At 40.4% G+C, this 14,171-nt stretch overlaps 1 protein-coding gene across 1 annotated transcript; it reads left to right on the plus strand.

Moving 5' to 3' along the window:
- Positions 1 to 6,180: 6,180 nt before the first annotated feature.
- LOC138886220 (uncharacterized) lies at positions 6,181 to 7,458 on the plus strand. The gene is made up of 2 exons (XM_070167274.1): positions 6,181 to 6,476; positions 6,747 to 7,458. Exons 1-2 carry the CDS (start codon positions 6,181 to 6,183, stop codon positions 7,456 to 7,458), a joined length of 1,008 nt encoding a protein of 335 aa, XP_070023375.1.
- Positions 7,459 to 14,171: the final 6,713 nt, after the last annotated feature.

The raw sequence follows: 14,171 nt of genomic DNA on the forward strand, positions 1-14,171 counted from the left end.
GTCTGGTCCTAGCCTCGTCATTACTTCGCCGAGGTTTGGCTAGGCACTTACCAGCACATGGCATCGGTTGTGCTAATACTACATTCTACATTGTGTGCAGATCCCGGTGCTGCAGCTTTTGGACTGCAGTGAGGTTGCTTCCTTCAGTCCAACAGGCGACCCGAGGTAGTCTTGCAGGCATCCGCAGGCCTTGGCGCCTCCTTCTATCATTTCCTTCTGTTTTTACTTATTTAGAGACAGATTCGTGTATTTCTATTCAGACTTTATTTGTAGTATTCGTAGATGGTCCGTGACTTTGTGACACTAAATTTTGGGTAGTATTGTATTTCAGATTCATGTAACAATGTTTGGTTAACTATTAAGTTTTTGTCTTCCGTATTTCTAATTATTTTAATTATTCTGGTATTTTGATCACATATTATATTGAACTGTTAAAAAATCTTGATAAAAAGGGTAATGAATTTATAATACTCGGCTTGCCTATATTTCACGAGTAGGCGCCATCACGAATCTCGAGGGTGGAAAATTTGGATCGTGACAGAGGGCCTAGCTGATCGGGCCGTGATCGGATGCCATGTCATACACATGGCGGTGATTGTACTGGAAATTGTAATCGAAATTGTGATTGTGGTTGATGTATCAAATAAGGCGGCCTGGCTGATCGGGCCATGATCGTACTCCGTGTAAAAGTACGGTGGTATTGTGAATGATGGTATATCGGTAATAAAGATCTCCCAACCTAAAAATATTGAAATTTACTTGAAAACTTATGTGGTTCTTAACTTAATGTTTTGGTATTGTTTGAGGCTTCTATTGATTTCATGATTGTTCTCTTGTGTATTATTATTCATTATATTGAGATGGTATTTAGTTATACATACAATACTATTCGACAATACTAACGTCCTTTTTATCGGGGGCACTGCATCTTTAATGGATGCGGTTGGTTCCATAGCAGGCAGCATTGATTAGTGATAGCAGTACGCCCTCCTTCCAGCAGACTTGGTGAGCCCCACTTCATTCCGGGGTTGTAGATCTTTTGATTATTATATTATCACATTTTGAGGTATACCCGGAGCCTTGTTGCCGGCACTAGTATCGTACTCTTTGTAATTATTAGAGGCTCCGTAGACATAGTGGTGGTTGTATATGGGTACTGGGAAAGTCAAACGAGTTATGTTGTATTTGAATCATTTATTTCACTTTAGCCTAAGAAAATGTGCATATTTTGAGATATTAAAAATGAAGTAACTAATGGAAATGATTTGGTATTGTATACATAATCTCCCTATTGTCTTCTTAATGAGAATATGTCTTCTCTTTGTTTATGAGTGAGTTTGGGTAGAAAGCATCTAATAGGCTTGCTCGACCAGGTTCACTCGGTTGAGCGTCGGTCGCGCTCCCCGAGTTTAAGGCGTCACACTGTATTTGACGAAAGTTGGTAATTTAAAGGTTTGGAAAGCACATGGTTTTGACTAGGAGTTGACTTTGATGTTATCGAGTTCTTATTGTTGTTCCAAAAATTGAAATAGGTTTGATATGTCATTTGTAATTTTTATGCAAAATTTGAGGTGATTCTAAGTTGTTTATACATGTTCAGTGTAAGTTTAGCATTTGAAATAGTTCGTTAAGCTTGAATTGAGGTGCGATACATAATTTTGATATTATTTTATGTAAATGAGGCCTCGAGTGGGTCCGTGTTATATTTTGAGATTGGTTGGTATGGTCGGACGAGGTTTCAAGGGGTTTAGATGAGTTTCGAATTATTATGATCTTGATGCGTATGCGTAGATTTAGGCGCAGGTGCGGACCCGCTTATGCGAGGGAAGGCTTGATTCTACGAAGAGGAGGTGTCCAGGAGAGTTTTGCTCTTGCGAAGATTGAGGTGTAGATATGGAGGCTCTTTTGCGATTTTCCATGCGCACTTGCAGAGCCACAAATACAGCTTTTGGTCTGCAGATGTGCGCGTGGTCAGATTCAGTTGGTTCGCAGATGCGAGCAAAGGCTCGCAGGTGTGATGACTTGTCCTTAGATGCAAAAATGACTGGCATATTATATTATTTACAAGGGTTTGGTCACTTTTTATTCTTCAGAGTTATGGAGCTTGGCTAGAGGCGATTTTAGAGGGGTTTTCACTACAATTGAAGGGATTCGAGCCATTCAGAGGTTGATTCACGCGGAAAGGGATTCTTATAGTATTGATTAGGTTTTCTTGAGGTAAATATATTACTTAAACTTTGTTGAGGAACTAGACACTGCAGCTATTAGTTTTGGATACACACATGAGTGGCGCACATGTGTAGGGGTTGATCCCATGTGTATACACCAGGGGTATTATCATTCTCGGGGTATTGATTAAGCTACTATATGCCTTGAATTGATTTCTAAGCTCATGTTACCATGTTTTTTATATTGTACTCCCTTTATGAGCTAATTGAATCATGTTAGAGAATATTTATTGGTTGATATCCTATCCAAACATGTATTACTTTAGTACTATAATCGTCTAAGTTTGAACCATGGTAGTACCCTTTGCACATGCCTTCACCTTAGTATGTGTAATGACCCGACTAGTCTTTTTGAGTATCTGCACTTCGCTTGGTATTTTAAGGGCTTGAGTATCTCCGCATGATGTATTATGACTTGTGTAAATCATCAATGTTGGTTTTCAAGTTATCCAGAATCGATTTGGAAGAATTAACTTCAAGATTTAAGCTCTAAGTTGGAAGAGTTGACCAAGTTTGACTTTTTTAGCATTTGACCTCAGAATGGAGTTCCTTCAGTTTTGTTAGCTCTGTTGGATGATTTTGGACTTAGGAGCACATCCAGCTTGTAATTTGGAGGTCCGTAGTCGAATTAGTCTTGAAATGGCGAAAATTGGATTTTTTGGAAGTTTGATAGGGAGTGGACTTTTTGATATCGTGGTTGAATTCCGATTCTGGAAGTTGAAGTAGGTTCGTAATGGCAAATGTGACTTGTGTGCAAAATTTGGGGTCAATTGGACGTAATTTAATAGGTTTCGGTATTAGTTGTAGAAGTAAAGTTTCAAAGTTCATTGACTTGGACTTGAGGTGTGATTCATCGTTTCGAGGTTGTTATGTGTGATTCAAAGCTTTGGGTAGGTTCTTTTTATCGTATAGAACTTGTCCGTAATATTTGGTGCCATTTGGAGTTGATTTGATATGGTTCAGACGCTTGGTTGCGATTCTAGAAGTTCTTGAAGTTTGGTTTGATCTTCTTGCGTTTTGGCGTCCGATTCGTGGTTTTAGAGGTTGCTTGGATGATTTGATTGCGTGAGCGAGTTTGTGTTATGTTTTTGGACCTGGGTGCATGCTTTGTTTAGAGACTCGAGGGCTCGAGTGAGTTTCAGATTGGTTTCGGAATGATTTTTCATAAACTTTGATTTCTGGTACTAGTATCATCGCATTTGCGATGTTTTTGTCGCAAATACGACAGCCGCAATTGCGAAGCAGCCATCGCATTTGTGAAGTTTGGGCTGCTGGGGAAAATTCGCATTTTTGAAGAACCCTGCCGCATTTGCAAAATATTTGTCCTCGCATTTGCGAAGTATTGGGGTGCAGATGCGACCTTGACAGGAAAAAACTTCTGGTTCGCATTTGCGATAAGATGTTCGCATTTGCAGTGTTCGCATTTGCGAACCTGATGTGCCGTAGAATTTCGGCGCAATTGATATCAATTGCTTAGATTTTAACGTGTCTATATAATTTTGATCAAATTTGATTGTTTTGTAGTGCATGAGCTTGAAGATCTGAAAACATGGAAAAGAAGTCAAAAGGTCGCAAAAGAATGGAAATGCTACAAGTATGCGACCACATAATTCATATGCGGACCGCATAATTCATATGGTGATTGCAAACAGAGACAGACTTATTGGCCAAATGAAGAAGAAAATATGCGGTCCATTATGCGGTCAAATAACACTTGTGCTAGCCGCATAACTCCAGTAGAAGAAAGTTCTCACCATGATCTGCGATGGTGTATGCGGTCGCATAACACACATGTGGACCGCATAATCGGTATGCGACTGAAGCAGGAACTGGAAACTTATCAAATCTGTGATGGAATGAAGAGTATGTGGACCGCATAAGTGGTATGCGACCATTATGCGGTCACATAAGCTATCTGAAAGGGATATTTTTGATCACGACTTTTGGTCCACTATAAAAAAATAATTAGGATTTTTGTGGGTTATCCAAGTCTGAAACAAGGTCCTACATAGAGAACATTGAATACTCCATTTATTTGGAATGCTGTGAAGAAGGAATCTTGCACTTTTGTAAGCTTTATGGCATTATTAAATACTTTGTTTTTATATTTTAGCATGAGTATCTAATTTTAAATACTAAGGTTGTGGACCCTAGATGGGTGTAATATTAATGGGTGTTTAAAATTGAATATATATATATATATATATATATATATATATATATATATATATATATATATATATATAATGGTTGGTTGATATTTATTCAATTCTTATTCTTTATTTATGGTTGGTGGTTGCAAACATTAATCTATTCCATTTTACTCTTTCTTTACTTAGAAAAGTGAGTTAGGGTTTGGTAGAATTGAATATCAAGAACTCAAGACTTTAAATCTTGTTTAATAGAATCTCTTAGGAATAAGTGGGTTCTACTTGGCATAAATTGGTTGTTCTTAAATTGCAGCTCTTTTATATTTGAAAAACATTATAAAGGGAAAATATTATCCAACCATTGGAAAATATTGGGTAGTCATTTAGAAATCATTTGCATATTAAAGGACCTTCCATTAGAAATATATCATATTAACACCGATAGCATTACATTCCATTGACGGGAACACAACCCTGGTTTCCTTAATCAAATCATTTACATTCTCATATCACAATTAGTTATCTCTTTAATTCACAACCATATCATTCTCTTGTTACGTTAACAGAATAGAATTAAGACCTAAGTCAAGTTTCACACTACTCAAGTAAACTTTTCACATCATATTCCCTGTGGGATTCAACCCCAACCTTGTTGGATTATTATATTGATACCGACCGCCTTACACTATTTAATTAAAGTGTAATTTGAGCGTATCAAATTTTGGCACCGTTACCGGGGAATACGGTTTTGAAATTATTAATTAGTGTGTGCTTTACTTTACGTCTTCTTCTATTACATCATACTTTGCTGTTTTGCTTGGTGTTGATAGGAAAACATGGCCGAATATATTAGGAATAAGAAAATCCTTTTGCGAACATAGATGAGTACATTGAGGATACACATGCTATTGTACCTCCGAGAGTTGACGCTACCACTTTCAAGGTGGAGCATGGTTTAATCCTAATGCTTAAAGCAGAGGGGTTTTTCAGGAATTCCACTGATGATGATCCGACACAACATCTCAGAAACTTCTTGGGTGTGTGTGCAATGCACAAGCAGAACGACGTCTTAGATGATGCCCTAAGGTTGAGGGTGTTCAAGTACTCATTGACTGGAGAGACGAGGAAATGGATTCAAAATCTACCACCAAACTCAATCCATTCTTGGCCTGAACTTGTCCGAGCATTCTTAGCTAAATGGTTCCCACAAAGCAAGAAATCTGAGCTCCGGGATAAAATTTTCTTTTTCAAGCAACTACCGACAGAACATCTATATGAGGCATGGGATCGATTCAAGTTATATTTGGTAAGGTCTCCTAATCACGATTTTCTAAATTCTATCTTGTTGGAGAAATTCTACATAGGTTTGGATGCTATGAACCAATTTATAGCCAAGAATGCAGCTGATGGATCATTTATGGATTAGACCTTTGCAAGGATCACACAAATCCTTGACAAAATGGAAAAACATAAGCAGGCTTGGCACTCAGAGGACACCACAGGTGGAATTGCATACGGTACTTCCTCCTTGACCAACATGATTAAGGAGTACCAAGAAAGAGATCAAGTAATTGCAGAGCTTGCCACCAATGTTAATGTGTTGACAAAGATGTTCACTGAAAGCCAAACAATGAAGGTAAATGTTGTGGAAGATGTTCAACCCACATCAAATGAAGATTATGAGGAAGCAAACTATGTCAACAACTCTCAAGGAGGCTATCAAAGGCAACAATACCAAGGTCAAGGACAACAAAATCAATGGAGGCCTAACCCGCAAGGGCAAGGAAACCAACAGTGGTGAAATGACCAAGGTAGCTCAAATCAAAGGGAATTGGAATAACAACAACAAAAACTTCTCAAATCGAAGTTCAAGCCCTTATGTTCCACCAAAAGGGCAATTTTCAAATCAAGGGTCCTCAAGTGATTCCAAGTTGGAAAACATGCTTGAACGGGTATTGCAAAATCAAGAAAGGTCCAACACTTCAATGAGGAATATGACCGAACTTGTCAGTTCTCATACTGCATCCATTCAAAAATTGGAGATGCAAATGAGAGATCTCTCTAGGGAACAAAATCCAAAGCAAAAGGGGACTTCTAAGTGACACAATTGCGAACCCAAAGGGTAGTGGCAGTGATCCAGCTTCTTGTTGCATGGCAATTACTACTCGTAGTGGGAAGGTACTTCAAGGAGAGAGTGAACAAGTGGTTGAAGTGGAAGAGTCTGAATAAGAGGTTGAGGTACAAGTTGAATAGCCAATTATTGTTGAAGCTAAAAAGGTCCCGGAAGAGTTGAAAGTTCAAGAAGTGAACCGGGAAGAGGTTAAAGAAAACATAAAGAGACGCCAAAAACTCTACCACCTATTCCTAGAACTCCTCCTCCTCCTTTCCCTCAAAGACTTGCTAGGAAGGTTGATGATAGCAAACTCGAAAAGTTCTATAACATTCTCAAGCAGTTATCGGTAAATATTCCATTTGTGGAAGCATTTCAAGAGACGTCGGGTTTTGCTAAGTATTTGAAAGACTTGATCACCAAGAAGAAAACCACCAAGAATGAATTAGTGAATGTGACTCACCAGGTTAGTTTCATCATTGCAACAACCACCGTTCAAAAGAAAGAAGACCCGGGAGCTTTCACCATTCCATGCACTATTGGGGCGCGTGATTTTGCAAGAGCTCTTTGTGATAATAGGGCTAGCATCAACTTAATGCCTCTTTCCATTTACAAGCAAGTGGGGTTAGGTGTGCCGCGACCTACAAATATGAGGTTGCAAATGGCTGATCGTTCCATAAAGAGAACAGTGGGAATTGTTGATGATGTTCTTGTGAAAGTGGGGGAGTTCCATTTGCCCGTCGATTTTGTAATCCTTGATTATGCAGTTGACAAAGAGATACCTATTATCTTGGGGATACCATTTCTTGCTACAGGAAGAGCACTTATGGATTCGGAACGGAATGAGATCAAGTTCCGTGTGAATGATGAAGAGGTCACGTTTCAAGCAAGCAAGGGTATGAAACTGCCACATGAATATGAAAGCATATCGGTGATTGATGTTGTTGATGAGGTGGAAGACGCAGTTTAAATGAAGATGGAAGAACAATACCTTGGTGAGGCATTGATGGCTATTTTGGTAAATTTCAATGGTAAAGATATGGAGGGGTACATGGAATCAGTAAATGCATTGGAAGGGATTGGGTCCTACACTTATGCTCCAAAGAAACTCTCTCTCTACTTAGAGAATAGAGTCACTCATCCCGCAAAGCCTTCAATTATTGAGCTGCTGCAACTAGAGCTCAAACCATTCCCACCGACTTGAGGTATAAATTTCTTGGCTCTAATGACACTCTACCGGTAATCATTTCTTCTTTGTTGAATGATGTGCAGGTAGAACAACTATTGAATGTCTTAAGGGAGCATAGGCAAGCTATTAGGTGGACAATAGCGGACATCCGAGGGATTCCTGCTGGAATTTGCAAACACAAGATACAATTGGAGAATAAGAGTAAACCAAGTGTGGAGCATCAACGAAAGTTAAACCCTTCCATGCAGGAGGTCGTAAAGAAAGAAATAATAAAGTGGTTAGATGCCGGTGTAGTATACCCCATTGGCGATAGTTTTTGGGTGAGTCCAGTGTAATATGTGCCAAAATAAGGAGGCATGACCGTCATTGAAAATGACAGAAATGAGCTCATCCCAACAACAACAGTAACCGGATGGAGTGTTTGCATGGATTACCGGAAGCTAAACAGTGCTACGTGCACGGACCATTTCCCTATGCCTTTTATTGATCAAATGCTTGATCGGCTAGTGGGAAGGTCATTCTACTACTTTTTGGATGGATATTCCGACTACAACAAAATCAATATTGCATTGGAAGATCAGGAAAAGTCAACATTCACTTGTCCATATGGGACGTTTGCATTTAGCCGGATGCCACTTGGGCTATGCAACGCTCTGACTACTTTCCAAAGGTGCATGACGTCAATCTTCTCAGATATGGTGGAAGATATCTTAGAGGTATTCATGGACAATTTCTCTGTCGTGGGTGATTCCTTTGAGCATTGTCTTGACAATCTTAGACAAGTGCTCAAAAGATGTGAAGAAACAAACCTTGTGCCAAATTGGGAGAAATGCCACTTCATGATGGTTGAGGGCATTGTTTTGGGCCACAAAATTTCCAAACAAGGCATAGAGGTTGGCCGGGCAAAGATCGAGATCATTTCCAAACTTGCTCCACCTACTTCAGTTAAAGGTGTCCGAAGCTTTTTGGGGCATGCCAGCTTATATAGGTATTTCATCATGGACTTCTCCAAAATTGTAAATCCCATGTGCAAACTCCTTGAGAAAGATGCAAAGTTCGTGTTTGATGAGAAGTGCCTAAAGGCCTTTGAGGAATTGAAACAAAAGCTCACCACAACACCTATTATTGTCACACCCGATTGGTCTCTTCCATTCGAACTCATAAGTGACACAAGTGGTGTAGCTATTGGGTCGGTGCTTGGACAATGTCATAACAAGATTCTTCATACTATCTACAATGCAAGTAAGACACTCAATGGCGCTAAGATGAATTACACTGTGACCGAGAAAGAACTTCTCGCCATTGTCTATGCTTTTGAAAAATTTCGGGCTTATTTGTTGGGGTCCAAAGTGATAGTGTACACCGACCATGCTACTCTTCGCTATCTTATAGAGAAGAAGGATGCCAAACCAAGATTGATTCGGTGGGTCTTTTTGTTGCAAGAGTTTGACTTTGAGGTCAAGGATCAGAAAGGGACGGAAAATCAAGTTGCGGATCACCTATCTAGTCTTGAAGAGGCAGGGAGACCAAAAGAAGACCTTGAAATCAATGATGCCTTTCCAGATGAACACATATTGGCATTGTCTAACACATTTGCTCCTTGGTATGCCGACATCGCTAACTTCTTGGTTAGTGACCTTGTTCCCGATGGATTGGAAGTTTATCAAAAGAAAAAGTTCTTGCGGGAGTGTAGGCATTACTATTGGGAGGAACCTTTTTTGTTTCGTATTTGTACCAACAATATCGTCTGGCGGTATGTTCCAGAAGATGAGTTAATGCCAATTCTCAAGGCATGCCATGATTCTGCGGTTGGGGCCCATCATGGAGGAAATCGGATGGCAGAAAAAGTGCTTGAATATGGCTACTATTGGCCATAGATCTACCAAGACATAAATCAAATGGTCAAGGCATGTGACCAATGTCAAAGACAATGGTAAATATCTAAAAGACATGAGATGCCTATGAATTTTGTACTAGAGGTCAAGATCTTTGATGTGTGAGGGGATAGACTTTATGGGCCCTTCGTGAGCTCTTATGGCATGACCTACATCTTGGTGGCTGTGGATTACGTCTCTAAATGGGTCGAGGCAATCGCCTTACCTAACAATGAAGCAAGGAGTGGAACCACATTTTTGAAGAAGAACATATTTACACGGTTTGGTACTCCAAGGGCCATCTTGAGTGATGGTGGGTCTCATTTCTACAACAAGGCTTTCGCCGGGCTACTTGAAAAGTATGGTGTAAAGCACAAGGTGGCCACACCTATCATCCTCAGTCGAGTGGTCAGGTTGAAGTTTCGAACAGAGAAATCAAAAACATCCTAGCGAAAAGTGTCAATGCAAACATGACTGACTGGTCAAGAAAGCTAGATGATGTGTTGTGGGCATATTGCACAACATTTAAGACCCCCATTGGCACTTCACTGTACATGTTGGTTTTTGGCAAAGCATGTCACTTGTTAGTGGAACTTGAACACAAAACCATGTGGGCATTGAAGAAGCTGAATCTTGACTGGGCCAAGGATGCTAATATGAGGATGACACAACTCAATGAGATGGAAGAATTCTGTCTCCATGCCTATGAGAGTGTAGCCATGTACAAAGAGAAGATGAAGTTTGTCCATGATAAGAAGATCTTGAAGCAGAAGTTCAATTCTGGTGACTTGGTCTTACTCTTCAATTCAAGTCTCAAGTTATTTCTGGGTAAACTTAAGTCCAAATGGTTTGGCCCGTTCAAAGTTCTGAGTGTGTCCCCGTATGGTGCTATTGAACTGGAGTCGGAGGATGGGACTCGAACTTTCAAGGTAAATGGACAACGAGTCAAGCATTACCTCGGTACCACAGGAGAAAGGCATTTGATAGAACAATTTGCTATAAGGTATAGTCCAACAGTATCCCCCACCAAGGAATAATCTAAAATGAGTCAACTGCATCGTGTCGCGATGTTAAATCAAGCGCTTCTTGGGAGGAAACCCATGTGTGGTTACACTCTTTTGTAGTTTTTTAGTTCTTATTATTTACGTAGTCTAGATTGAGCAAGTTGATATGTGTGCTAGAGTGCAGGTAGTCCCAAAATATCATAAACAAGGTCCTAGTGCTGAGGAAACTGAAGGAAAGAGAGGTCCAGATTGGCAAATGCGATCGCATAATGACTATGCGAACCGCATAGTCATCACAGACTCAAGCAGAGAATTTGGCTACATTAGTTGTCAACTATGCGGTAGGTTTTTCAGTTATGTGGTTCGCATACCCACTTTGCGATCGAATTTTGCATCGCAAAGTGTATCTAGGCTGCCCAGTCATAAGTTCACCGCATAACACTTATGCGATCCCATATTGTGTTATGCGACGAACTTAATAGCCGCAGATCTGCCAGGTATAAACCCTAACCCACTCTATTCACACACTCACGTTTAAACAAAACAAATAAAAGAAAAAAAAAAGAGAAGAAGAGAACACAAAGAATCTGCTAAGGAAGAAAAGGGAAAGGATCAAAACGAATCAATACTCACAAGCTTTATCATTTTAATTTTCGAATCCATGAGTTTTAGGTATGGCTTCTATTTCTCTTCTCTTATCGTTACTCTCTTTCTTCCCTCTTATCCTCTTTCTTGTGAACCTAACCTAGTTTGGAAGCCCTGAATATCTGAATGTGTTTTTCTTGTATATGGTCGAATTGGGCTCAGTTTGTGACTTGCATGATAGTACAATATATGCATATGATTTTCTTTGGTGAGGAGTTGATTAAGAAATTGTGTGTGCTATTGTTGATGAACCAAAGAGGGGGAAATCTGAGTACCCCTCTCTATCTTGTTGAAATTGAACACATGGGCATTAGATTTCTAAATGAGTAGCAATAAGAACCCACATGATTTGGGGAGGGTGCAATTTCGTGAGGAAGATGACCTTTGCGGGCCGCATAATCTCTTTGCGGTCCGCAAAGTCATCACACATGCCCCTTAAATTGCCCTAAGGTAGAACGGGTTATGTGATTGCTTTTGTGATCGCAAACCCTTTATGCGGTCCACATGTGTGTCGCATAGTGAGGCAGACCATCAGGCTATCTAGCCTTACAAAATGCGGTCACTTTGTGATCGCATAGACACTTATGCGGTTGGTTTTGCGATTGCATAGCTGCTGATGACTTTCTGCTTATGCACATATGCAATGGTTATGCGGTCCGCATACTTGATATGCGATCGCATTGCCTATCGCATAGTGGACTCTTTTTTGTTCTTTTTCTTTTGTCTCTAATGAATTTACTTGAGCTATTTCACTCACTCCTACAATATTTTATCAACAGGAATGGCACCAAAGAAGTCTAATCTAACGCAATCACCACCTAGTCGTAGACAAAAAAGGGTTGTCAATCCTAACCAACAAACAACACAAGCAAAACGTTAGTGGGCTCATGCAATCCACATTACTACGGAGCACTCCTCCCAGTCTGAAGAGGATGAGTCACAGAGTGACCTCGGTCATTCTATTTATCTACAGGCTGAGGCATTAAGGAAGATGGGGGAGGATCTTAACCTCCGGTTTGGGGTCAAAGGCTCCATAGATCTATACAAAGCCGAGCTCTCAAAGAGAAAAATTCTCGAGGAGAAGCAACTGAGTTTAAATGGGCAGTCGGAGCATTACCCTCACATACTCGAGAACATCAAGCAGAGGAAGTGGGAATTCTTCACTGAGGTCCCGGATGAATACAATGAGCCTGTTGTGAGGGAATTTCATGCTTCATATGGTGCCTCAAGGAGTGCTGAACAAAAGCGAAATAGGATCTTTGCAAAATCTGTCCTAGTGCAAGGGGTTCAAGTTAGTTGTTGTGATAAGACTATCAATGAATGGTATTTTGAGGATCAGAGGTCCGACAAAGCTGAATATGATGCTAAAGTCGCCAACAAAAACAATGAGCATGCCTAGGTTGCCTCCATCATAGCAAAGGGGACACCAACCTGGATTGACCCTAAATAGAAGATTTACAATGAGGATCTTAAAAGGGAGGGTCGATATTGGCTTAGCTTTGTCACATCCCGTCTAATGCCGTCTAGGAATGAAACCAACATCAACATTGAGAAGGCACTCCTCATTACGTGCATCATGACAGGCATCAAGATTGATGTGGGAGAGATCATATTCCGAGAGCTGGGAATTAGAGCCAACCAGAAACAAGCATTACTTCCTTTCCCCTGCCTGATCACTGCTCTCTTCCAAGCGGCAAGTGTGCCTCCGATGCTAAAGCATGAAAAAATAGATAAAGCTCTAAAAGACATTGACATCATGCAAATCAGTGATGCAGAAGAGAAGGAAACTGAAACTCCCGCAGAAACTCACATTCTTCCTCCTATTCATATTGATGTTCCTTCAAATGAGGAATCCGGAGATACTGAGGAGTCCGATAAGGGGGATTCAAGAGATGAGGATACAGATGAAGAGGCACTAGGAGAGGATACTAAAGGTCATCAAGACAAGGGTAAGCAGGTTGCTGTCTATACAAGGGCAGAGGATGAAGAGGAAGCAGCTTTGCAGATAGCAATTGCACATTCACTAGCAGATATGGTCGCCAAGGCACATCCATCGACCACTCAGCCAACACCGAGCGAGGCTAGCAACTCCCAGGCCCCAGCTCCAGCCTCACAGTAGGTGTAGCTTCCTGCTATACCCTCACATCATTTGGAGCCTCTTGCTCCAGCCGTGGAGGCCACCACTCCGTCTGAGGTTCCACCAGCTGCAGTTTCACTACCAGCAGCCGATCCCATAGTTGCCCCAGATCCTTTAGCTTCCCCGAGAACCTAGTGCGCCCTAGGGAGTCCCTGAGCTTTGTTTTGCTTTATATATGCATTGGGGACGATACATGATCTTTCGTTGGGGGTGGGGTAGTAATGATCATGATCTTGTACCCCATGTTTTGTGTAAATATTGTGTTGTACCCCATGTTTGTATATAAACTCTTATAGTTTATCAATGAATTCCCTTTGGTTTTTTTTCGCCGGGTTCTTTTCCAAGGGTGTAATAGTAGAACCAACGGTAGTAGCATAAAATATTTTGACTTATTTGGTGTTGATTGTTGTAGCTTCAAGCATGTGCCAAATGGTATAAATACATGATACCCTTCCTTCTTTTGCATTGATAATATATATATATATATATATATGTATATATGTTTGGTTAGTCATTTTTTGAATTTGAGGCTCTCTGACTTTGTTCTTATTCAGAATCATACATATCTTGAGATGAAAGTTTTGAGTTTCCTTGGGTCACTTAAGGGCTGAAACTATGTTGTGTTGAACAATTCATGCGTTGTAAGTAGTGAGGATTTGTATAAATAATGCGCATGCCTAACTTGTGATGTCTAGAACTTGCCTGATTGGTTTCTGAGTGCAATTCTCAGGTTAATGATTGGTTATTGAAATGATCTTAGGCTCTCTTTGTGATTACTAGCCAGTTTTGTCTAAATTGATCTCCCTGATACATTAACTATCCTAGTTACCCCCG

Source organism: Nicotiana sylvestris, chromosome 2, assembly GCF_000393655.2.
Source record: "Nicotiana sylvestris chromosome 2, ASM39365v2, whole genome shotgun sequence".
Lineage (NCBI taxonomy): Eukaryota > Viridiplantae > Streptophyta > Magnoliopsida > Solanales > Solanaceae > Nicotiana > Nicotiana sylvestris.

Excerpts from the sequence above, each read along its gene's own strand:
- LOC138886220 (XM_070167274.1), top strand. The coding sequence starts at position 6,181 with ATGACCAAGGTAGCTCAAATCAAAGGGAATTGGAATAACAACAACAAA. Across the intron at positions 6,477-6,746 it reads AAGCAAAAGGGGACTTCTAA|AACTCCTCCTCCTCCTTTCC; the intron begins GTGACACAATTG and ends ACCTATTCCTAG.